The 26,060-nt window shown below is 42.7% G+C and overlaps 1 protein-coding gene across 3 annotated transcripts in view; it reads right to left on the reverse strand.

The window, feature by feature from the left end:
* Positions 1-6,467: 6,467 nt before the first annotated feature.
* Positions 6,468-26,060, reverse strand: part of LOC118658047 (protocadherin alpha-C2) — a 164,099-nt gene continuing 144,506 nt past the window's right edge. For all 3 annotated transcript variants that reach the window (XM_036312925.1, XM_036312926.1, XM_036312924.1), the window contains exon 4: positions 6,468-8,511. In XM_036312925.1, coding sequence (XP_036168818.1) covers positions 8,201-8,511 — 311 coding nt within the window. In that variant the 3' untranslated portion in view covers positions 6,468-8,200. The remainder of the gene's footprint in view (positions 8,512-26,060) is intronic.

The following is a 26,060-nucleotide window of genomic DNA, read 5'->3' on the forward strand; positions in this document are numbered from 1 at the left end:
GCAGTGAGAGAACTTCTGTCCTCTAGGGAGGTGCTAATCTAGCCTTTGCCTGAGGCTATCCGGCAAAAGCCTCTGTGCAGGGCTTGGGCGGGGCAGGTCGCACAGGATCAACAGGGTGGGCCGGAGAGAGCAGTTATGGCGGCTCTCAGTCCTGTCCCCAGGGGCTCTGCCTCTCTGAGTCCCAGCACCCGCTGCAAAGCTCGGAGAGAAAGCTGCACTCGCTCTGACCAAAGCCAGACTGTCCCGCTTCTCCCGTTTGAGTCTGGGTCGCTAAAGACTCGCCCGGATCTGGAGCTCAGAGTCTGCGACCCCCTCCCGATTGAAAACGCCAACCGCGCCCTCCACCGCCAGCCCGCTCGCGCACTCCGCACCTCAGAATTTGACTTCAGCACTGCGCCTCCTCTGAGTGTCCGTATGCGTTTCTCTTTCCTCCTAGTTGTAGGACTTCCACTCAGCCAGCGTTCCTGTGGTTCTGGGTGATGTCCCTTCCATCTTTTAGTTTCATTTTTGAAGTAGTTGTTCAAAGCAGCAAACTCCGGCGTTAACCTATGCCGCCATCTTGGTTTTCTCTCTATTTTGTTTTGTTTTTAGAGCAAAAATCTGAATGTAACTCAATTGTCCATTAATAGAGGAAAAACTGAACGCATTATGACTTTGCTGTTAGGGTAGCCAAAGGAGGAATGCCTTGTGCAAAGTGGCGAGGGATTGTGAATTAACTTATGAAAAAGGCCTGGACGGCCGAAGCCGGTTTGGCTCAGTGGATGTAGCGTCAGCCTGTGGACTGAAGGGTCCCAGGTTCGATTCCGGTCAAGGGCATGTGCCTGGGTTGCAGGCACATCCCCAGTGGGGTTGTGCAGGGGGCAGCTCATCGATGTTTCTCTCTCATCGATGTTTCTAACTCTCTATCTCTCTCCCTTCCTCTCTGTGGAAAAGCAATAAAATATATTTGAAAAGAAAAGAAAAGAAAAGAAAAGAAAAGAAAAGAAAAGAAAAGAAAAGAAAAGAAAAGAAAAGAAAAAGGCCTGGACGTAAGGAATCTCTGACCATTTCCCATTGTGGCGATAGCAATTATCTAAATCTCACAATGGGTTAAAATTGAAAGTGCAGTTTTCAGGCCATTGAGACTTACTTTCTAGTTTATATTGTGACCAAACAGTGTTACAAAAGAAAATGAGGCCCTAACCGGTTTGGTTCAGTGGATAGAGTGTCAGCCTGCAGGCTCAAGGGTCCCAGGGTCGATTCCGGTCAAGGGCATGTACCTTGGTTGTGAGCACATCCCCAGTAGGGAGTGTGTAGGAGGCAGCTGATCGATGTTTCTTTCTCATCAATGTTTCTAACTCTCTATCCCTCTTCCTTCCTCATAGTAAAAAATCAATAAAATATATATTTTTTTAAAAAGAAAATTAGGTGCTTGGGCCTGATCTCGCCCGTGAGTGTGCAGAGGGAGTGTAGCATGGCCCATGAGAGAGGAAGGGTAAGTGAGACCACAATTCCAAAGGTGTCCTCACTGCTAAATAAATCACCATGAGAAATGAGGGTGAACCTCCAGACTGGACGTCCCAATCCAGAAGGACCCAAAGCTGAACACTGAGGAGTCTTCTGGCCTAGTGCTAGGACTTTTGAGACAAGAGACTTTCAAAAGTCAGTGAGAGAGAGTGGGCAGAAGACTCGAGGCGAGGGAAATTGAGAAATATCACTCGCCTAGAGAAGATTGGCAGGTGTGAGATGAGGGTCAGCAATGGAGACGGACAGGTTCCTGATCCAGTATCCTCCTTGGCTGGTGGGCCCATAAGGGAGGGGGGCCTAATCGAGTCACCTGAGTAGCATTTGGAAGTAAGCCCAGGACGAGCTGCCACTGCCTACTGCTCTCCAAGTAGCAAACTCGGGGGACTGAAGCCGGGGCAATGGCTCCTCTTCCCTGTGGAACCTTCCCAGGTTTAGGCACCAAATGTTAGGGTTGCCAAAGGAGGAATGCATGAGGCCAAAGTGGTGAAGGATTATGAATTTATTAGGTCATCTGGATACCAGATGAGCAGAGCCCCAAAATGGCACCAGCATCCAGAGCCAGAGAATCAGAGATTTAAAGGACTCTAGGCAGACTTTTTCTGGGCGGAGAATTCTCTGGGCAGGTCCAGATCCCAGGAAGGTCCAGAGGGGAAGGATAATGATCTTAGCAAGTGGAATGAGGTCTAAGTGAAAGGGAATGTCCGTTGTGAAGTGGTCTAAAGGTCAGTTCCCAGGGAGGGGTATTGATTCAATTATTTGATCAGAACTAACAATTATGATCAGATCATTATGTGGAATTGTACTGGAATCTATAATAGTAAAAGCATAATATTCTAATTAGACCGGACGACCTTCTGGATAAAGCCAGGGCTGCGAGGGAAGCCCAGGTCCAGGGTGCCAGAGGGAAGCCGGTGCTGGCAGCTGGGGGAAGGAAGGCCTACTCTTGCCCAAATTTTGTGCATCAGGCCTCTAGTTTAAAATAATGATTAAGAGTTGACCTGGAGAAATCTCAATGTTAGTGTAAGTTTTTAAAAAAGAACCTTTGCCCTGGCTGGTGTGGCTCAGTTGGTTGGAGCATCATTCTGTACGCCCAAAGGTGGCTGGTTAGATGCCCAGTGAGAGCACATACCCAGGTTGTGGGTTCAGTCCCAGGTCAGGGTATATGCAGGAGGTAGCCAATCAAAATTTCTCTCTCTCTCCCTTCTTCTATCTAAAAAATCAATAATATACAAATGAATAATATGGTTATTGAAAATATATATATATATATATATACCTTCAGGGTAATGAGCATGGTATTATTTTGTTTTTGTTTTTAAAAGAGAGCAATTATACTTCTGTGAGATATACATGTGACATATATAACATATGTGATATAGATATACATATGAGATATGTTTAATTCTCTACATTTTCCCTAACTGGTTATAACAATGGGGTTGCTATAGACCACTCATAGGCACAACTTCAAAGGGAGAAAAGCACCAGGCTCATTGACTGAACTCTCCATCCTAATTATAATAGCCGTATGTATGTGTGTGTGTGGAGAGAGAGCGAGAGAGAAATGTGGAAAAACACACCTGAACGTTAACACTAAATACCTGTGTGAGAGAGAATTGAAAGAAGCTGGTGATCAGATTAATAATTTTTCTTTCTATGCCTCTGGATTCTTTGATTTATAAGAAAGAACATGTACCACTTTTATAATAAAAAATTCAGTGTCACAAATTTAAGTTAGGCTAGTGAAAGCAAAGCTTAAAACTGGAAAGTATTCAATCTCCTGTACCTTTATACCTCTTTTGGCAAATTTTTTCACTCTGCTCTAAGACCAGCTACTGGCTGAGTGCTTGTCTGAATTGTTCACGTTCTTTGTGGGTTGATAATGCCCAAGTCGCATGGTAAGTGCATAACCTAACAAATTGCTGGACTTTATGTTTTTCATGACCCAAGCTCCTTCATTTCTTTATTCAGACTAGACTCCATACTACAGAACTAAAGTTACCAGTGTCTGTCTCTCAGGAGCTTAAACTCACAAACTCATAGACTTTTTCTTTTTTAGGCAAAAGATTTTATCATTTAATGTTTCAGCAGGCATTTCCCCACGGATCAACCCCAGGAGAAAATGGGAACCAACAAAACATGTTACCTAGTTAGTTCTGACAATAAGGTTGCTTTTAGGCACAGTTTCAAAGGGAGAGTAGCACAAGGCTTGTTAGTAAAACCCTCTTCCTAATTATAATAGGAGTGTGTGTGTGTGTGTGTGTGTGTGTGTGTGTGTGTGAAATCAGAAGGGATTTTTAGGTTGCAAGTTATATATTCTGCTAGCCAACAGCCAAGCTAATTCTGGGAGAATTAGCTCCTTCTAGGAGGGCAGGAAGAATATGAAAACATGATGAAATAGAGTGAAGGAATGGCCCACTTTCTATTTCTTAGGGAAGCTCTTTAGCTTTCAAGTAATAGGGGAATATATCTGTAGTTCTGTGTGTGCTTTTGGCATACTTCTTGATGTTCTGGTGGTTTTAAAATCTAGATTTAACACTAGAATTGCATTAATGTTTGATCAGTCACATTTATGTTTTAGGATTGAGTATTGAATTTCATAACATAAAACACACTAATACAAGATCCTAAAACTCAGAATCTTACCTAGGAGCCTAAAAGCCAACAGCTAAGGAAGGCTCTGAACCTTCACTGGGGAGCTTAACCCTTTAAAATTAGATGAATTGCAATTCTTCTAAAGAGTGAATCCTTCACTCTGTAAATGTGAACCCCATATCACATAGCCTGACCCTTAAAAAAATAGAACTTGGGTTGTTCCTGATTAGCTGTGGGACAGTAGGCAAGTGTGTGGATCTTTTGGTGTTTTGCCCTCCTGCCAAAAGAAGTTGTTGGAGGTGATTCTTTTCTTTCTCTCTTAAGCGCACATGAGATCTATTCATTTGAACCTTTGTTCCCTGACTTTCAGATCACTGATTATTGATGTGGAAGAGCTATAAAAAGACTGGTCACCTGGCCACTTACTTAGAGACCTGATTATTATTTATAATAGAAATAGGTAAAGAGTTGTGAAACTGACATCATTAGAACTTCAAAGCAGGAGTGAGCAAAAAAGTAGAGGGGTAAAAATATTTTTCTTGCAGTCTATATTGAATTATTTTACCATTCCTTATTCAAATTTGAATCTGTAGAGATGAAAACAAAGAATTATTATTATTAATAATAACTATTTATTAAGCACTACGGTGGGCCAGACACCTAAAACCTCTTTGAGATTATCTTACTAAATCTTCCCCACAAATCTACAATAATTATTAATAAATACTATAATTATTACTATAATAAATATAGTAAATACTATAATAAATACTATAATTATTCTTATGCTATAGATGGTGAAAGTGAGGCTGAAAACAGAGTGGCTTGCCCAGGTTTCCCCAGCTAGTAAGCAGCAGAGCTACTGTGGTTTATTTCTTTCTGTAAGTAGAGTCACCACACACTCGGTTTGCCTGGAACAGTCCCAGTTTACTTGTGTCCTGAAGAAATTGTTAAATGGACCCAACAACAAATCATATGGTGACTCTATCTCAAGGTTTCTCAAATTTGGCACTGACATTTGGGGTTGGAAAATTCTTTGTTATTGGGGGCTTTTCGGTGTATTATGGGGTGTTCAGCAGCATTCTTGGCTTCGACCCAATAGATGCCGGAAGCAACTCTCACCCAAGTACCAAAACCCAAAAATGTCTGCAGGCATTTTTCCCTGAGGGGAAAAGTTGCTCCCAGTTGAGAATCACTGCATCTACAACTTACGCTCATGAAAATTTAACTACAAAAGGAAAAGACAGTCAGTTTGTTACAGAACATGTACCATGAACTGAACTACCTATTACAGTGGCTGGCGTATACACTGTATTCAGTAAAAGTTCACTTTGGGGGCATTATTTGACTTCCCAATTGTAGAGAGGTGCAAGGCTAAACAAATAATGAGCAAGATGACTGGAGGCCTCTAGTGATAACAATTGGTTTGTTGCAACTCTTATTGGAGAAGACTGACATAGGGTACTGGCAAGCGACCCAGAAACCTCCTGGCTGCCCATTTGAGTAATACTGTGGCATTCGATTATTGATTCCACTGGGTGTTGTGCCTTAGTAATGAATGTAAGAGCCAAGGAGATAGCCAAGGAGTGATGTGGTAAGTTTCATACTGCAACTTTCCTCAAAAATAGCAGCTAAGGATAATCAGTCTCCTAGTTCCTCCTATTCTTATACTTAGAAATGACCACCATTTCTTTCATACCACCATTTTCCATTTATTAGCAATAACAGAGGAAATACCAGTAGCACCAATTAAAAATGAATCCACATGGCGTGTTTTATCCTTACAGCTGTAATAACTAGTAACTAACATGGATTGGAAAGCACTTTGCAAAGGTAAAAAGTGCTGTACAGTTACATTATAATTATCATCATTAATAAATTAGCCCGATTCTCCTAGTATTCAAAAGGCACGTAAGGTCAGATACATGGGTTTCAGTGGGGCAGAATGATCACAACCTATAATGTAGCAATGGTTCAGACGTGTTGGCAACAAGTTTTACCCCATGCAGTCCTGCAGAGCTGAAGTTACACACCCTTCAAAATATGGGAGAATGAAGCTGAAAATAGAGAAAGCAGATTTTTTCGAGATTTACTGCTTTTGTTTTAATAACAGACTCCTACCTCTTTTACGTCAATTTTTAAAATATAATTACTCAAACTTCTAAATTGTACATTTTAACAAAATCAACATTTCTTATTTAAGGTGACAGTAAATTTTATTATTCTCTATGAGCTGATATTCCAGACATCATTAGAATTTCAAAGCAGTCTGCAACTTGAAAGAGGTCAGATTGGTAATTTTGTGCTTGCATACCCTCAGGGAATATCTTGAGTATTCATCCCAGAATTGTTACTAGAAAAAAACAGCTTTATCCATTCCCTTGCCAGCAGGAGTCTTGGCAAGAGACGGCTCTTGGCTGACCATAAATAAAATTCCTTGAATCACCAATATCTTGATTTAAGAAATAAATTTTACTGTGTCTTACATACACAAAAGCTGATTAACAATGGTTAAAAAAACATTAGTCCACTTTTTCACAGGTGTACAAAAGGAAATATGATGGAGTTACATTCAACAATAAAGCTTAAAGTTCACTCTAGGTAATAGTTGCATTAACATTCACATACACAAGCACAGAGTAGGTATATTTCAGGAGTCTTATCATAGCATACAGCATACATATGGGAGATTGATCTCAGGTAACATCATAGGTGTTAGCAAGATTAGCAATTCAGAGTGTTCTAGAAAAGGTAAACAAACCAAAGAGAAGGTGTAGGCTAGCGCACCAAGACAAATCACAGAATTAGAGGATTGCAAAGTCTGCTCACTGTGTGAATGAGAAAACAATATTTTTCTTCAATTTCTGGGTCTTGATATAGTTGGCTAGAGAAGGTTGTGTATTCAAAGTGCACGTAATTGTTTTTTAGAAAAGAGAGAGAGAAAGATCCTTTTATTTAGTAATTAAAACATGCAAGAGGCAGCCCCAGAGTGACCTGAAAGAGTAAAGCTGTGATTGGCAGGTGGCCGGTATAATACAGATGTTCCAGGCAATTCTCTTAAAGCACTTCTGTAGCAGCAATGATCATTTAAATGGCTGTAGACTGAATTCGGTTTTGAGGCGAGTTTAGGGGAATTGTCTTCATCATAGCTCTCTTTAAAGATTTATAGTTATAGATTTTCTCTGTTTTAAATAAATCTATCAAACAACAAACAGCATAAAGTGAGGTGTTGGGGTTTTCTTTTTTTCTTTTGCTTTTGCATATGTGTTATTGGAAAAGGATCTGGCCTTTTCATAAACACCGTGTGCAAAAGAATTTTTCATAAAGTGAGCACAAGGACATGTACAGGAAACGCATCAGATCTGCTTCTGTTGCCCTGGCTGGCCCCCTGCTAAACACTGAACTGTTGACTTGTAGATACAATTCAGGTTTTAGGTATAATGACATCACAGCCAACAGACTTTAGGGACTGCTAAAGCCTTGTCCGTGAGGACAGTTTGGCTGATCGAGGGTGGCCACCACCTCTTGAGTTGTAAGATTTAGAAAGTCTGGTTCCTTTTAAATTTCACATTTCCCCTCCCGACTGGTAACTCCCCATGTCGATTTGCCTTTGTTTCCCAGCCCTCCTTTCACCAACTAGTTTAATCTGGCCCATCCCAGCCAATGCGGCACTCACATACCCCTGGTGGCCACACATGCCTAGTGGCCACAGATACCCAAGCTGCTGGATCTTAAAACCTTTCAGCCTGCCCTGCAAGTGTCATCAAGACAGGATCCCCGGAGCTCAGGGCAGAGAGTCCAACCTCTCACTGGCGGGGCTGGGAAGCCTCTCCTTTGCGGCGGAGGAGAAAGGAAACTTGGGTCTGCTTTTTAGGTTCTGAAAACAAGCCAGAGTGGAGAGAAAGAGTTAACACCAGACTTAGCGAAGCTTTTCAGACAAAACCTGTCCAATGAGATCTAGACAAACTCAGGGAACTTCCTGCAGGTTTCTGAGGTCTACCGAGAGGGTGGATAGGAGAAGGGAGGGGGAGTTGCTACACGGGAGAGAGTCGCCATTATTACAAAAACTGGCTACGTGGCTTATTTCCCTTACAGGACCTCACTGGTCACTGTTGTCGGTCGTGCTGTTCCCTTTCTCTTTTTTCTCCTGGGTCTTGTTACCCTTCTTCTTTTTCTTCTTTTTCTTGGTCTCCTCCTTTTTGCCGAAGGTTATGAAGTCACTTTTGTCAATTTGGCTGTTAGTGGGCTCCTGCCGGATGGAGATGATTGCAGGAGATCCTGGGATAATGAATTTGTCTGGCAACTCACCGGGACCAGATTGTTTGGGGTTGCCTGGTCCGTATTTAAAGGTCCAGCTGTTGCTGTTGACACCAGCACCGACTGGAGGGGACACCTCTCCTGCCTCAGGTTCTGAAAGACAAAACATCACAAGTCAGTAAGGGAGTCAGCCTTCCATGCCACATTAGTGGGGAGAGTATAGGAAAAGCTACACAGACAGGCCTGGCCCCCAAGAAAAAGAAAAAGAAAAACAAGAATGCCCTGAGGTCAACTGTAAACAGGGCATTCCCTCGAGCAATCAGGGACATTTTTTCTTGTAGTCACCTCACAAACTGAAATACCTGAATCTCACCTGATGTCAGGTACTACACTACTGTTTCTTAAGCCAGTCTAAGGACCACTGGAGTCTCCAAGTTCTGTCAGAATTTTTTAAATACAGGTTTCAGTAACGACGGTAACTTAAAAGGCACTGATATGATAGATTCTGCATCATCTGGATGGTGCTCCCAATTTAAGAACTGCTAGGGGATTTCAGAAGCCTTGTCTGCAATTGTATTCAAAATGCTTTGTCTTCAGCTAATGGGGAAAAGAAACCAAAAAAGAAATACATGATGCAGTTTAGAATGTTAAAAAAAAAACAACCAGAATTTGTTACTTTTAGTGTATGAATTCAAGAAAACTTCAGCTACAAAATATATTTTGACACCTACTCTGTCCAAAAAAAGGTAAATGTAGTTGAATTAACTATACTTGAACCTTAAACAACATGGGGTTGTTAAAGGCACTGAACACCCACACCCTCCCAAGTAAAAAATCTACATAAAACTTTTGACTCCCAAAGAACTTAACTACTAATAGCCTATTGTTGACTGGAAGCCTTGCCACTAACATATACAGTGTATTAACACATACTTTGTATATTATATGTGTTATATAATGTATTCTTAGAATTAAGCCAGAGAAAAGAAAATGCTATTAAGAAAAATATAAGAGAAACTACATTTACAATATTATACTTACTTATTGAAAAAATCCACATATTAGTGAACCCGTGTAGTTCAAACCCGAGTTGTTCAAGAGTCAACTGTAGTTAATCCTAATTCTATTTTAAAAACCTCGCGGAGCAGTGACATGAAGCAGAGGAGGGATGGGAGTAAGTGTGGGCATCGAGGGACACTACCCAGCATAAGAGAATGGGATCCTGTTGTAAATCCGGCCTGCTTGTTTGGATAAAGCACTGGGAGCCAACCTCACTTGCCAAGTCCAGTCCCCTCCCTCAATGTGTTACAGTCTGGATGGAACTTATACTTAAGCAACTATATACCAATTTGATAACTGCAACAACCAAGGCACATGTGAAGTATTATAGGACTCAAGAGGAGAAAGTAATTAATTATACTTGAGAAAGTCAAAGGAGATGCCAGAGAAGAGATTAAATTTACACTGAGACTTGGGGAAATAATTACACATCCACAAGGGTTTTCAATGCAAGACTTTCCCAAGAGTCTAGTTGGAAGACACGCCATAAAGTATACCCATGACTTCTAGAAGAGTAGAGGTCAGCGCTAGAGAGGAAGAGTAACGGTCTGTCTGGGCAAAGTAACCTCAGGGGCCATGGCACTGGAACCTTTGACATCACGGCAATGTTCTTCTATCTGGCACTGCTCCTTTGCTGGAGTTGTGGAGCTTTTGGTGCAGGGTAAGGATGTTGCAAATTTAGTTCAAGTACCAGCAAGCAGAGGGGGGAGGGAGTCAGAAACGTTCCTTTCTCCCCTAAGCCCCTTTCCCTACACCAACCTGCCCCTGCCAGAGCCCACTGCCACAATAGCTCTTTGGATAGAGAGTGTAGATATTTTTTCTCTGAGCCTACTTCCTTTGATTCATCTAATATAATCAAATCTGCACTTGATCTCAGCCAGAATCTGCCTGTTTACCTTTCAAACACAGGCCCTGACCCTGACAGACTAAGACAAGAGTGGGAAATGTATTTAGAAGCCTCTGATTTGGCATCCAGGGGAATTGGGTTTCAACACCACTCTTCAGTCCTTTATTGCTCTTACAGGAGGCCAGGATGGAAATTTCTCTCCACCCACACCCAGAACTCTGCATGCGGCCTTTAGGACTGTCATCTGGAGATGCAGAGCTCAGAGATATCTTTATCTTGCAGAATTGAGGAACATTAATGGCCATGCCTATTGGCCGAGGGAGCCCCTCACAGCAGCACCACTAAGAGTTAATGAGCTCTTTTACCAGTCATTGAGCTTCTCTGGGCTTTGCTGGGAGTCTTAGTTGGGTTTGACTCGGCCTAAACTCCAAGAAGCAATGAGACAATCATTCAGGTGCATCCTCCTCATCTTCAGCTTCTGCAGAGCAGAACAAGATCTGCTTTCTTGACCCCTCACAGGCCGTTGTGCCTAACCTGTTCTAGCTGATGAATAAGCAAACACCTCTGATGGCTCTTTCAGGTGAAATAATAGCTTAAGGATCTGACAAACAACATTTACTGACCTTCTGATCTGAGTCCCTTTGGTCAAGAGCACTGAAACCCTTGACCAGCTTCGCCTATAGCTGTGACTTTGGGGCAGAATCAAGGAGATAACTCCCTCTGAAGGAGATGAGAAAGACACGCCTTTTATGTCCCTAACCCTGGCCCAGCGCCAGTCCCAGCAAAAGGTCAATCAAGGGAATGTTTTTTCCTTGCGTGCTGCCTCCCTTCCCCCATCCTGGGACCGCCCACAAGTCTCCTCCCCTCAGCTCCTGGGACCTAACTCACAGGCAGACAAAGACAGGACTGAAAAGCAAGCAGTCAAGACACAAATGAATGGATCGATTAGACTCGAGGATTTCAGACACACATCAAGCAGGTGTAGATCCCTCACATTCAGATAACAACCCAATAGGATTTGAAATTTTTAATAAAATATGATCATCATGGTAAATGGTTTTGCTTCTTTTTTTATTTTTCCACAACAGTTAGGAATACATTTTAAAATCAGAACCGCGTATATATATTTAAAAGCATGTAGATCTGCAACTTTAAAAACTGCCCTCTGCAGGTAGCTGACCACTTCACTTGATCCTGTAATCCAGTTTAGGCACTTCCCTTAGGGGCCTTCTTAGCAGCATTCCCAATTTTCCTCTTTCTCGCTAAACCAGCTCAGGTGAAGTTCATCTTCCGTGACTGGGAATGACTGGGCTGGAGGCTTTGCCAATGCCAAAGCCAGGGAAGGTCCTGAAGATAGTGAATATGTGCCAGACTTGTAAACTCACCCCCAACCCTATTCTGAACTGCCCTGGACAATCAGCTAAGGCCAGGAGAGGTTTATCTGATGTAAAATAACTTCCCCGAACAGAACAACACAAAGTCATTTTGGCCAAGGATCTTACTTTCAGGAAAGCTCTTAGGAGGGCTAGAGAATTATGGAGGGTATTTAATTCTCTTTTCCTCTCTTTATTTTGCTTTGCTCTTCTGAATGTGAGGGCCTGCCCTGGCTCTATGACTTGATAGTATAGAGTCCTGAGCAATGTACATAAATATCTCTGAGCCTGTTTCCTTATTCATAAAATGGAGATGATCACCCTCCTGTCTACATCAAGGTTATGGGTGTAGTTAACATTTATTGTGCCCTTCCTCTCTGTGTGGCACTGGGTTGAGTAGATCTGCGTGCAATGTAATTTTTCGCTCCTCACCATAGGAAGTAGCTGTTGCCAATATCCATGCATGTTTTATAGGTACATCTGTTTTATATTAAAAGACTAAGGACCGATGGTCACATGGTTATTAAATGGTGGGACCTGGCAATCTCACTCCAGTTAGGAGACCCACATCCTGAGCTGTGGGTGACGGCTCTTTGAAAACCCTGCAGCATTATACAAATGAGGCAATTACTATAATTATATCTGTTTCGTCACCATGTGGGGAACAGAGATATAGGCCGGAGTCTCCAGGCTAGATCCGCTGAAAGGAGCGGAGGTGGGGGGAGGGGTGTGTGGGAGTGACAAGCTCAGGAAAAGCGCTGCTCCGTGGGCAGGTTTCAGCCCCGCCCCTTCGCTCTTCATTCATCCCTTTGTTACCATCTCGGGGATTTGGGTGCTAACGTTAATAAAGAGCTTCCAGAAAACTCATCATTTTGATTAAAGCCGGGAACTATCTTGCCAGACAGCACTCTGGAGCCTGCCTACCGCCCGCTCTGCTAGGTTAGCGCAGCCAGCAAAAGGCTATTAAATGATTACAGCCGTTTTCGGCCCAGCAGACAGCGCCCCTGGACGCACGTTCTCGGGCGCAGATGCTCTGCCTCTGGCGACGCTGGGAAGAGGCAGGACACAGAAGGCTCTGCAGAGTCTGGGTTTGCAAGTGAACATCCTGGCTTTCTGAGGGACCGCTGCCTCAACCCCTCCCTTGACTGCTCTCCCACCCGAGTCAGCCACCGCCGCCTTTAAGCAGCTCCGGTTTCATTTGAGCCTTCTTTGGCTTTGAGCAACCATTTCATCTCCGTCTCCTACCTCAGTCTCTTTCTTCCTCTGCGTGTGTGTGTGTGTGTGTGTGTGTGTGAGAGGGGGGGGGGGAATTTGGCAGATTGTAGAATTATACATGCTAAGCCTGATCAAAAGGCAAAAAGCACCCGCCACCAAACCCGCTCAAAGACCAGGTTGTAAAACATCTCCAGCTCTCTCCCCTCCCCCCATATCCTGCCATCTGTGGGGGGTGTGGACTGCTGGGACAAGCTCCGCCTCCTCTCCCTCACTCAATCCTTATGAATCGGGCGACGTTAATCTGAGTAATTACAGCCCACAAAGCACAGGAGAGCCGAGGTCTGAAACCCACACCCTGCTAGGTCAGAGAGAGGAGGGGACAGCTCAGACCACCTGGGCTGGCATTTCCCCACCGCTTCTAGTCCTTCAGTTGACAGTGGAAAGAATTTTCCATGGAAACAAGAAATGTAAAAATACACTTCCTGCTCTCTGTAAGACTTTAGGGCTCCATAATCAGAATAGGAGGTTTAGATTTAGCTAGTGTAAATGATGTGATGTTTAGAAAATTATGTAATATTTCCGGGCCTCGGTTTTCATGTGTACAGGAGAATAGCACCCACCTCATGGATTGTGTTAGGATTAAATGCAATTATCCTTAAAGAGCACATGAGGCGGTATCTGGTGCAAAGTAACAACTCATTGCGTTTTACTAATGGTAGTAAGATCAGAGCAGCAGCTGATTTATTCATTTGTTTAAGGAATATTGATCAGTTACTTATGTTGGGTCAGGCACTTTATTAAGCATGTTGCATATGTATGTATTTATTTGAAAATATATATCATATATATATGTAAAAGATTTCCATTTTATAGATAAGGAAACCAAAGGCTTAAATTACAAGACGATTTGCCCTGAATCACAGAGGGATTTGGTAATAAAGCTAAAAAATTATTCTCTCACTGATTCCCCAGCTCCATAATAGATTTTTATTTCTTTTTACTTCTTGAAGCTTTGGGGACGGGGGAGGAGACACAGTTGAGCTCTATTCACAGGCCTAGTATTCTGATCCCTAGAGTAGCTGGAGAGGGATAGTGTGTGTGTGATCAGAAGGCAGGCTTGGTGATGGGGAAGCCGATATGGTCCCGCTCCCCAGGGGCCGCCACTCCTGGGGTTTCACCTCCTCTGGGTGGGCTGAGTGATCTGGAAGAAGATTTTGTGGCTGCCTGGTGCCTCGGGCCACAGCTGGGCTAATTTTCAGTAATCTTGGAGCGGAAGAGATAAATACAGTTGCGTATTTTTAAGCCTCAGCTCTTGCTTTGTGCCCAAAATAACTCTGCCATTTCTAGGTTAAGAGTATAAAGACTTCACGGGCTAGGAACCCAGATTCAAAAATCGGAATAGCCGGTCTCAATCTTCCTATATCTCCATAGTCAGCTAAAAAAAAAAAAATTAAAATAATTACATTTCTTGTTTCTGTGACTACCCCAGGGCTCCTTTTTAAAAAAATCATTAAGAACTTCAAGATGGCTACAGCATAATATTAAACCAAACAGGGCTTTTCTAAGTGCTGGGCAGCCTGGCTTGGACCCCAGAGCCACTGCTGGGTTCCTCCTTCAGCACCAAAACTTGACAGTGACTCTTCCCAGGGTCTCACACGGACTCTCTATCCCACCCAAACCTGTGTATGGCATACTCTTTCCACCTAATAATAACACTGCTTCTGGCTTGGGTTGAGTTTTCAAACTTTCCTTCTCCAGCTTTCTCCCCTTATTTTGCTACAATCTGTGCTTCTTAAATTTGGCAGCAATCCCAGGCTCTGTGCTGCTGTGTCACTTCTCAGCCTTGAGCAACCATTTCTGGACAAGCAGTGATGTCCCTGCATTGAGGGTATAAAATGGAGGAGCTGTCCGAACACTGCAGCAGGAGAGCAAGAGGAACAGTCACCGGGAGAGCCCTCATCCCCACTACCCCCCACACTCTGCAAATACCACTCCACTGAAACTAAACAGTTTGAATCCTATTTACCGTGTGCCAGGTATTGTACTAAACGCCAGAATATTACATTGAATAAATGCTAACATGTTTGCGTGCTTCGCATGAGCTAAGCACTAAGCTAAGCATTTTTGCATGTATTGTCTCATTTAATCCCTATAGCAGCCTACAGTCTTGCATCTTTCACACACTAATAAACCTGAGGCACAACCATTAAGTGCTACAGCAGGGATCTGAGGCACTGTGCAAAGCCACGCCGCCTCCCTTCAGCTCACACACGTAAAATTTAAACAAACCTGCCCTTCACTCTCCATATTTTCTCAGACATAATCAAGACCAAATCCACCAGAATTACCTAAGAAAATTTCCAAAGCCAGTTCTTTTTACAAAAAAGGCTGCATACACCTCACTTTGGGCGCCACATTTCTAGACACTCTAAGTTTCCAACCCTTGCTTTAGGTAGAGAAAAACGCTAAGTTGATAAGATAGCTCATGAGTTAGTCTTCAGATATTATAGGTTGTTTTAAAGATTCATAGAGCAGAGGGGGCTTATACGGTCTCCTTTCTTAAAAACAAACAAACCAACAAGTCTTCTGGTGGCTCTCCATTGCTAGCAAAAGGAACTCCACGTTCTCTAGCTGGATTTTTAAGGCCTTACAAAATCTGACTTCAGGCTACCCTTCTGACCTCATTTCCCAACAGTCTTTCATCCCACTCTATTCCTCAGATGTACTCATTCCATTTACCCAGATTACACACTTCTGATTTTTTTTTTTTTTTTTTAGAATGCATGTATTGTTCCCTTTGCCTGGAACTATCTTCCTTCCCACATCCTACTTGCCATGCTTCAATACCCAAATTACATGTCACATAGTCTCTGACCTGGTTCCCTAAATTCCCAATTCCATCTTCTGGATTCCCACAACATCCAGTATTCATGGTTATTGAGGAAGCATTAGGGCCCGGTGAAAATAATTTGGGGGACTCTCTCAGGAAAGGTGAACCAGCTTACCATATTTACATGGGGCTTGTTTTGATTACAACACAGATAGGATCTGAGTCCCATTCTGGACTGACAGACCCTGGTGGCTTGTCTCAGCTTCCTTTTCCCTCGTTGGCCCTGCCTGTGCATGGCACTATTATGGTCTTTATCACATAACATGGTAATATTTCTGTTTTATTTCTGTTTCCACATACTAGTTTATAAGGACAGGACTGTGTTGAATATTATATTTGCATCACCTAGAACAGAGACTGGTCTTAAGCAGATGGTTAATAAATATTTGTTTAATGAATATATACTAGTAGAAGGTTCCAACAAAATTCTATATTGAAGCTAAGCCAGGAAAAAATACCTTTGGAATGATATTCTAATATTTTACTTCTTTATGTTTATGTGTGTGTGTGTGTGTGTGTGTGTGTAAGAGAGCAAGAGAATATATATGAATGAATGAATGAATGAGTGAATGAGTGATTTTAAAGAGAATGGTGGTGGTGGTGGTAGTTTAAGGAGGAGTTCTAGGGACCTGCCTATGAAGTGGGTTTTGTGAGGATCTTCATAGGGTCCTTCAAATCATTACCATTTAGAAGACTAGCATCCTGGAGGCAAGGTTGTGATCCTGAGCGAGAAAGGACCAAAGCAGATAACTTATATCTCTGAATCCCTATATTTAAAGAGAGCTATTAAGAGCTCATCCTCCTTAAAAAATTTCACCAAGGAAGATATTTAGAATCAATTTATACTTGGTCCAATAGAGGGAAATTGACATGACACCGATCATTGACTAAACAGGACCCCATTCACTGCAGACAACAGGGACAGCAGTTTTAGTGACATCTTGGTGACACAGGAGCCTGCAGGAGATCCTGAACTCCAAGGAAGCTCTTTCATGGGTCTCAGGCCTAATCACTGTCAGAGGCATGAGGGGTGGTTTATTCTCCAATCAGAGCTGCTGAGAGTCTCTAATCAGACGCTCTAGGTTTTGGAGGTGCCTAGCCTGTTTGGATTTCAAGAAGATAGCTATTATGAGAAAAGGTTTGTTATGCAAAATGCTCCTAAAAAAAATACACCAACAAATCCTGAATACATGTATATCCATAGATTTTGCCCAGAATCACCCTCACCCCTGACCCTGACACAGGATGCCTCATTGAGGAAAAGCAAGTGAGATGTAGGAATACTGACAAAGCACCTCCTCTGCTCCACTTCCCACAACCCCCAACACACACATACACGCCAATCAGGCTCTGCACTTCCTTCTTCAGGGAAGTCCTGGGTATACATTTTAATCTGCTTTCACCTAGACACAGATACTAGATGCATACCGGACAGGTAATATATGTTGCCCCTGTCTCCTGGCATTACCCTGGGGAGAGTAACTTTTCTGCTAGCTGCCATGCCCTTTAATTGAATCCTTCCAGATTAGCCTGTGGATGATTCAAAGAGTACTGTCTTGTCCTGACTGCTCCCCAACTTTAGGAAAAATACTCTTAAGCCTGGGACAGAACAATATCTCTTATCCCTTAATAATGCAGTGCGAACCATTTCCCTCTTGTCTCCACATTTCCACCCCTGCCCATAGAGAAGGGAATACCCACCAAACCAATATTTCCATCCTGTAGCGATAGGTTAGGAAGGGAGCTCTTACCTTTAGCTCCACTTACTTACTCTCCCCAGTAAGGAAAGTTGTTCATCGGATTGGGGAGATTTCCATAAATCAGACTTTATTGTTTTGTCATTTTAAAAAATTATTTATTTTTAATCTTTATGGTTGAAAGTACATAAATCATACTTTAAATAGACTGTGCTTCTTGATTGAACAAAGTTAGCATCAACAGTCACTATTCCTTCATGACATACTTCTCTAGTTCTCTTTCTCTTTCTCTCTTCTAGCTTAGCCTCTGTTTGGTAATTAAACCAGGACAGTTCTCCCTCCACACCAAGGGAGAGGTCTGCCATTCTTCATTTCTTTTCTCTTGCATTTGGGAGGTTGGACACCCTATCATATTCTCCAGACTATCCTTACCAATAATAAACCCGATTCTGAACTTTGTGAGTCTATTCTTAATTAGTTAAGATTTGGAGGGAAAGCAAGGTGATTAATTAGACTCCACCAAACTTCTAACAATAGCCTTCGAAAAGCATTTAAAGTCTCGTCCATACTGACTATATCCTTTTCAGAGTCCTAATACGCACCTTATTTTACCTTCACCTCTACTGAAATTTACACACAGACACACATATCCATCTGTGCCTGAACATGAAAGACCTTGTGGTAGAAATATAATGGTCCCCCAAAGATGTCTGTGTCCTAATCCCTGGAACTTGTGAAAATGTTATGTTTCATGACAAATGAGACTTTGCAGATCTGATCCTGACACAGTGGAATCATAAGGATCTTTATAAGTGAAAGAGGGAGGAAAGAGAGTCAGAGTCAGCAAGAGATTTGCAGACACTCCTGCTGTTGGCTTTGAAGATTGAGGAGGGAGCCAGGAGCCCTGAAAGGTAGGCAGCCTCTTAAAACTGGAAAAGGCAAATAAATGGATCCTCCCCTAGAACTTCCATAAGGAATGCAGCCCTACTTATGCCTTGATTTTAGCCCAGTCAAACCCATTTTGGACTTCCAATAGTCAGAAATATGAGATAATAAGTTTATATTGTTTTAAACCATGTAGTTTGTGGTAATTTGTTACAGCAGGCCTGGGAAACTAATATAGATTTTGGTACCTGGAAGTGAAGTATTTTTCACCTGATGCATGGGACAAAATAACAGTAGTATGTTAGTTAAGTGCATAGGGCTCACCATCAGAGAGCCAGGCGTTCAAATATTGCCTTTGCCATTGTATTCATCAACAAATATTTATTAAGCACCATTATGTGCTACACATCTTACTTGATATTGGAAATATAATGATGACCAAAAAAACACTAATTGTGTGACTGTAGAGAAGTCACTTAATTCCTGAGCTTCAATTTTCTTATCTGAAACATGAGAACAATAATATACTTCTCTCTTATTTAAATAGGCAATGCATGTAATGTGCATTATTACAGTTCTCAATAAATAGTAGCTATTATTAAGTCTTTCTTTCTCAAGAAGAGTCGGAGTCAGCAAGAGACTATTTGTTGATGATCAAATTTTCTTGGATCATCAACAATAGTCTAAAAGACTATTTCTAAAATCCAGGGAGCACAGGATTTTAAGCACAGGATTTAAAGACTCTGAAATTTCAACAACAAAGACTGTCCCAATCACACACACACACACACACACACACACACACACACACACACACACCCTTGCTAACAGGCATTGGCTAAGAGAAGGAAACTTCTATATACCATAGCTCATCATCAAATACAAAACCAAGCTCCCCAGCACAAAGGTGTCCAGCGCTGGCCTGGTTACCTACCTTTTGATGCTCTTCTTCCCCCTAAAACTCTTGGACATGCAGCATGTGGTGTGCACTAACATAAATCATTCATACTGGCTGAGGCTTGCCGCAGATCTTTAGGTGACCCCCAGTGATAATGGGAACAGAGGTGTGATACGTGTTCTTGGGCAACGCAATCTCTATGATGCAGGGTCAAAAAGGGTAAGAGTGAAGACTTGGGGAATGTCACCTCACTACTCAGCTTGACCCATTGTGTCACCTAGAGCAACAGCTCTGGACACAGGATTGGCCCAATGTTGGAAGTAAGCTGCAGCTGGCACACTTTCTTGGACCATCAACAATACACTTGTTTGTTCAGACTTTGTGTATAGAACAGGCTGTATATATTTTTAAAGTTTGTTTAGTTGTGTGTTTTTTTATATTCAGTGGCAGCTGTAATCTGGAGGCTCAGGGTGCCCCATTTGGGATTCAGCAGTCAAAGGACACAGCCCTAGTATCAGTAAACTTTTCAACATTCCTGTTCTCTTGTGATTCCAAATTTGGTTCCTTAAAATTCCTAAACCTTTCAGAGTTATACATTTTGAATATGACTTCTACAAAGCTCTCAACTTCTTGTTTTAATACCAGCACAAACATCCTTTTCCCCCTTATTTCCTTTGGTATTGCCACCCTTGAGCCTGCCATCTCCTATCCTTTACCTAGTCCAGCCATGGGCAAACTACGGCCCGCGGGCCAGATACGGCCCGCGGGCCAGATACGGCCCGTTTGAAATGAATAAAACTAAAAAAAAAAAAAGACCGTACCCTTTTATGTAATGATGTTTACTTTGAATTTATATTAGTTCACACAAACACTCCATCCATGCTTTTGTTCCGGCCCTCCGGTCCAGTTTAAGAACCCATTGTGGCCCTCGAGTCAAAAAGTTTGCCCACCCCTGATAGTCTGTTCCCTTGAAAGTAGACTTCCAGCAGCAGCTGAGGAAGCTCTTGAAGTCTCTGATATCTGGAATGGCATCAATCTCTGCTCCCCTCCTTTTTTTGACCGTGGGTGACAAGCTCCAAGTGCTGAGGCAGAGAGAGGCTCCTCTCCAATCCACATGCTTACTTCCAGGCTTCTAGGCAATGAGCTCTCTTCTATGACCCTTCCCTAGAGGCCCATAGTCTCTAGCAGTGCTTGACCTGAAAATGTTTCTCCAGATTAGGCAACGACCTTCTCAACTGCAAAGTGACTGCCTCTGTGAAAATGAACTTTTCAAATTCTTTTGGAATCTGGGCCAAGTTTCTCTGAAAATATTTATCATTAAAGATGCTTGCTGTTGCTGGGGACAGGCTTTCACTTCTCGTTCACTAGAATCCAAGTGGCTGAGGGCAACACTTGCTGCAGCTGCAAAGCTTAAAGGAATTAAAAGCTATCACTATTCTTCTGCCCTTGATCCAGGTCATAAGTAGGTCCTTCTTGTCCAAGCACCATCCAGAGAGGAGCTCCAAGCCCACCAATTCCAACAATTCAAGCAATCTTTCCTACAGAATGAAGTGTAGAGTTCCACCCTCCTCTTCCTCTTCCCCTTCCTCACAAAGCTCTCAAACACACAGGTAGCCTTTCATCTTTGAGCTAAGTCAGGTGGCAGAGTTGGTGACCCCTCTTCCTTTGCCCTTTGTGACACTAGGATCCTCCCTGGAGAAACCTGAATTTCCTTTTTGAGGAGAGGCTTAAAACTTCAGGTGCGCAGCATGGTGTGTAGAGAAAGCTAGAAGGAAGAGTAATTCAGAAACTCCCCTGTCCCGTGCAACGCTCTTAAACAAAAGAAGGATAAGGTGTACTCTTTTTCTAAGACATACTCAAAAGTTGTTTCTCATGCTGCAGTTTTCAGGGGCCAGACTACACTGCTCCTGTGGTACATTAGAGGGATCAATAATAACTGAAGTAACTGTAATGAGTCTCCATTTCCTGACCCTGCTTTCGCAGCTTCTCTGCATCTGTGGGATTTGAAGGGAACTGCAGCCTAAGGGAACAGTTCCTGCTGCTCTTCTCTGCTCAGTCCAGAAGCATATAGCTGAGGGCACACAGGACTGTGTTTTCAGGAGGCACATGATCTGTTTTGGACCACTATTAGAGAAGAAATTCATTTATTGTGCATCATGGCCCCAGCCCTGACTGTATTCTGCCAGGGCTACCCATTCTGGAAGAGTTTATGTAGGAAAAAATGAGGGAGGTGCATGAACTACAGGGTGGAGAAAAAGAACTATCTCAGAATCTATTTATTAAACAGAAATGTTTAAACTCAGAGAAACCAGAAAGTCTTCACTCAGTTGTTTATCTCCATGACCATTAAAAGTTGAAGGTGCAGTGTTCTTCTAAGAAGGAGATGAAGAAAGTCGTGGATAGATGGAATCAGTGCAGACTTAAGCTTCATGGCTTCTCCTAGGTAGAGTATTCTAATTCCCCTTGCACAACATCTTGCTCTCTCTCTCTCCAGGCCAAGTCAGAATACACAAGGTAAGCCACAGCAAGAGCTCCATCAGACATGGTGCGCTCCACACCCCACACAGTGAAAGGGCATCTTAAAGGGCTCAACTTTCCTCAGCTGTGAGATGCAAGGTGAGAGGGAGGATGCCGGCAGGAGGGAGCTGCCCCACCCACAGAGATCTCTGATCTCATTTCTTTTCCTAATAAAGATATGCACACACCTCCCAGGACTATCATTGCCATGACAACAGAAATTGAGGGTGAGCGGGTTAGTGGAACAGCGAGTGAGCTGAGTGTGATTTCCAAATTCTCAAACGAGGCCTGAGGCCGCACTTGCTCACAAAGTGGAAAAATGCATGTTGGCAGTTCTAAATAGATACCAAAATATTAAGGCTCGTGAGTTCTTTCTGGGGAAGAGTCAGAGAGGGAGTCTCCATGGAGGCCCTCCGTGGGGAGTTGATTTTCTCAGAGGGGTAGGAATTTCTAAGACAATGAAGAGCCTGAACCCCCCTTTAAAAGTAGGACACATAAACTCTGTCCATTTTCCACAGAGCAAAGAGATGTGGCAAACCAGGGCAACAACATCCCCCGAGGACACAAAAAAGACAGGCGCTTTTAAAAAATATTTTGTATGGTACAGCCTTTCCACAGAAATAACTCAGAACAACTCAGACCTACATTCTGAAGCTAAAGGATAGACTTGTACCTTGAAAAATCATTGATATAGTTACCATTTACTAGGCTCTATAATATGTGTGTATTATCTCATTTAATTCTTGCAACAACCCTATAAAGCAGACAAGGCTATTATCTCTATTTTACAGAAGAAGAAACTGGAATAAAAATTAAAAAAAAAAAGTAATGGTCCCAGGGACATACAACTGCTGAGTGGCAGAACTAGAGTCCAAAGGAGTGTTACTCTGACCCACAGCCTGAGCTCTTAGTGATTCTCTCTCTGATATGGAAAAAGGCGTCCTGTTTCTTGCAAGAATTTTAAGCTGATGCTTCCTTGCATGGTTTCTGAGCTTGCAAAGATATTAGACAACTTCGAGGATATTTAATCTTGACTCTCTAGACCAGTTCTTAAACTTTAGGGCCCATCAGTAGCCCATGGAGGGCTTGTTAAAATAGATGGCTGGGCCCTACCCTGAGAATTTCTGGTTCAGTAGGTATTGTTAGAGCTGCTGCTCTGGGAACCATCCTGTGAGAACCACTGCTCTAAACTAAGGTTCTCTAAGCCTCACTGCCTTAGCTGCCTCACCTACCTAAGTAATCTTTTACTGTTCGGTCCTGGATCCCCTGGGGTGTTACTTGACAACCTAGAAAGTTATCCTTGGTAGTACTGTGTGTTTGGGAATTCCCTGAGCTCTTTTGAAAATAGTGAATAGCTCCCACTCCAAAAATAATTTACTTTTGCCTTAGGTAAGTCCTGAGATCCCATGAAATATAGAAAGAGGAGCCTGGATGAACCAGTGGGAGATGGCAAGGTAGGCTGGCACCCTGAAGCCAGACCAGCTCTTGAAGGGAGGGGCAGTTTCGTTTGTGTTTTTTTGTTTTGTTTTTACAACCTCTTGGGATTTCCTCTAGGAACTAGTCACAAGAGGGTAATCATTAAAACCTCTTCAGAGCATTCACATTAAGAAAGTTAGAGTTGTAAACGTGAATGACTGGCCCTTTAATGCCCCTCTCCTCAAAACACATTCCTCCACTTGGAGAAGAGACTGTAGCTATATGCCTGCACTCCCTATTTAGCCATTTTCTTTCTCTGCTCAGTCTCACAGGAACCTGAGTAAAAGTAAGAAGCCAGCGGGCCATGTCTGCTTACACAGAGAGCCTGGAGAAAGGGGCCAGAAATCAGGATTAATGGATTTAATGCCTGAGTTGTTTATCTTGCAGGAAACATCACCTGGTGATGTCCCCATTGATCCCTTCAGAGCAGGGCTTTTGTGGACTCCGTAAATAAATGAGCAGTTTAGAGACAAAGCAAAGTAATTCATCAGCGGAGGAAAAACAACTGCAAGGAACACATGTGAGTGAGGATCCCAGCACAGCAGGTCCCTCTCCCTTAATGCCATGCCTGCAGCTGTTGTGTGTGCTATGAGAAGATGCTGGTTCATGAGGTCTCAGACACAAGTGTAAGGCAACTCAGGAACCAGGAGGAAGCCTTCTGGAAGCAGCTGCACCTTCATCATGAAGCACTGAAGGACAACAGAAGCAAGAAAGGCAGGCTCTACTAGAAACAACCAAGCTTTTTGAAGCATTTTCCTTTTTTTTTCTTTTTTACAGAGAGGAAGGGAGAGGGATAGAGAGTTAGAAACATCGATGAGAGAGGAACATCGATCAGCTGCCTCCTGCACACTCCCCACTGGGAATGTACCCACAACCAAGGCACATGCCCTTGACCGGAACCAAACTGGGACCCCTGAGTCCACAGGCCGATGCTCTAGTCCAGGGGTGGGCAAACTTTTTGACTCGAGGGCCACAATGGGTTCTTAAACTGGACCGGAGGGCCGGAACAAAAGCATGGATGGAGTGTTTGTGTGAACTAATATAAATTCAAAGTAAACATCATTACATAAAAGGGTATGGTCTTTTTTTTTTTTTTTTAGTTTTATTCATTTCAAACGGGCCGGATCCGGCCCGCAGGCCGTAGTTTGCCCACGGCTGCTCTAGTCTATCCGCTGAGCCAAACCGGTCAGGGCCATTTTCCTTTTCTTTGGGCAGAATTAATAAATCCCTCTCATTTCATCCCCACGAGGGTGGCTAGGGATGAATGGACTGTATAGATGTCAGGATGATCCCAAAAACTACAGAGTGTCTGTTTCTGGGCCTAGGAATGAGAACTATTGAATTCTGGCTACCAGGTTATCAGCCAAGTCCAGCCACATCACAGATTGCTCAAAAGTATCCCAGAAAAAAAGGAGTAAAAAGGTTAGACATCTATTAATATTATATGTCAAGCACTATATTCAGCTGTTTATTCTTACCATGGCAACTCGATAAGATAGGTGTTATTTTTATACCCAATTTATAAGGATAGGTAATTAGGAAAACATGAATTTAAGCAATTTGCTTATGCTCACCCAGCAAGTAAGTTTGGAATTGTGGTGCAATTCAGATCTGATGCCACATCCTAATCTTAATCTTTATGCCATAGTCCCTCCAAACAGTGCAAAACATGTTTTGAGTCCTAAAACCTAAGAGTACCAAAGGACAGAGCAGAAGGCAGAGGAATATCTCTTTAACTTAGATCTTTGGTATGGAGGGATGTTGAAAAGTATGGTTAGGTCACCCATGGAGTACCTGGGAGATGCAAGCTCTGTCCAGCTCAGTCCATGAGGACTGTGACTTATGAGTCAGCAGCTAAGCACAGTCCTGGAGAAAAGGGATTACACAAGAGGGATTGGGACAGTAGGGAAGGAGAGAAATGGAAACTCCTTCCCTATCTTCTGGCAAGAAGATGGGTTCCTAAAATTCTTTTGAATCTGAAGGAGAGACCTGAGCCATATGCAAATGAAATCATCAGTACACAGTCCCTATTTCACATTTGCCTAGGCATATACATCCACCAGCATCATCAATGAAAGGAAGAATGTATTCAAAGTTAGTTCTTGGCTCACCAGTCTGATCTATGAGAACAAGAAAAGCCCTGACATGAAGGTAGCAGGGCATGACTTCAAGTGGCTGCTTTGATTGGGTAGTTCTCACCTTTCCAGAGGCCTCCCTATCCTGAAACACTTGGCAGTCTAAACCCACCTGCTCATCCATCACTTCTTCACTCCATCATTGGCATTGGGGCTACAGATTTGTCAATGAATGCTCTCTTGCCATCTGGCAATATTAGCTCTCTAATGAATTGCTTTAACTTGTGCATTTGTTTTTTTGACAAATGTGACTTTTAGTTAAATTATGCAGCATTCATAAATAGCAAATGCTGGCTGATTAGAATCAATGAAAGGCCTTAGAGTTGCCAGCAAAAATGGGCCCTTAACTGTACATGTTACTTAGATAGCTTAATCATTTGAAAGGCATCTGAGTATTTTTGGAAAGTACTTTTTACACACAAACTTATGTCATCTATTATGTATGTGAGTATGTATTTGAATTTGGATAAATTTTTGCAAGCCAGCCATGCTCTGAATATAAGTGCTAGATACACTTGGCTATGAAGCAAGACACACTTGGGTTGGATTCTACTTCTGCCACATGAACCTGGGTATGTTTCTTAACCTCACTGTGTCTCTAGTTTCTCATATGTGAAATCAATATACTAAATCCCCTGCAAGATTGTCATGACAAATAAATGAAATCACACATGTAATGTGCTTGGCACAGAGTCTGGGTATATATGGCT

The sequence above is a fragment of the Myotis myotis genome, unplaced genomic scaffold (assembly GCF_014108235.1).
Source record: "Myotis myotis isolate mMyoMyo1 unplaced genomic scaffold, mMyoMyo1.p scaffold_m19_p_6, whole genome shotgun sequence".
Classification (NCBI taxonomy): Eukaryota; Metazoa; Chordata; class Mammalia; order Chiroptera; family Vespertilionidae; genus Myotis; species Myotis myotis.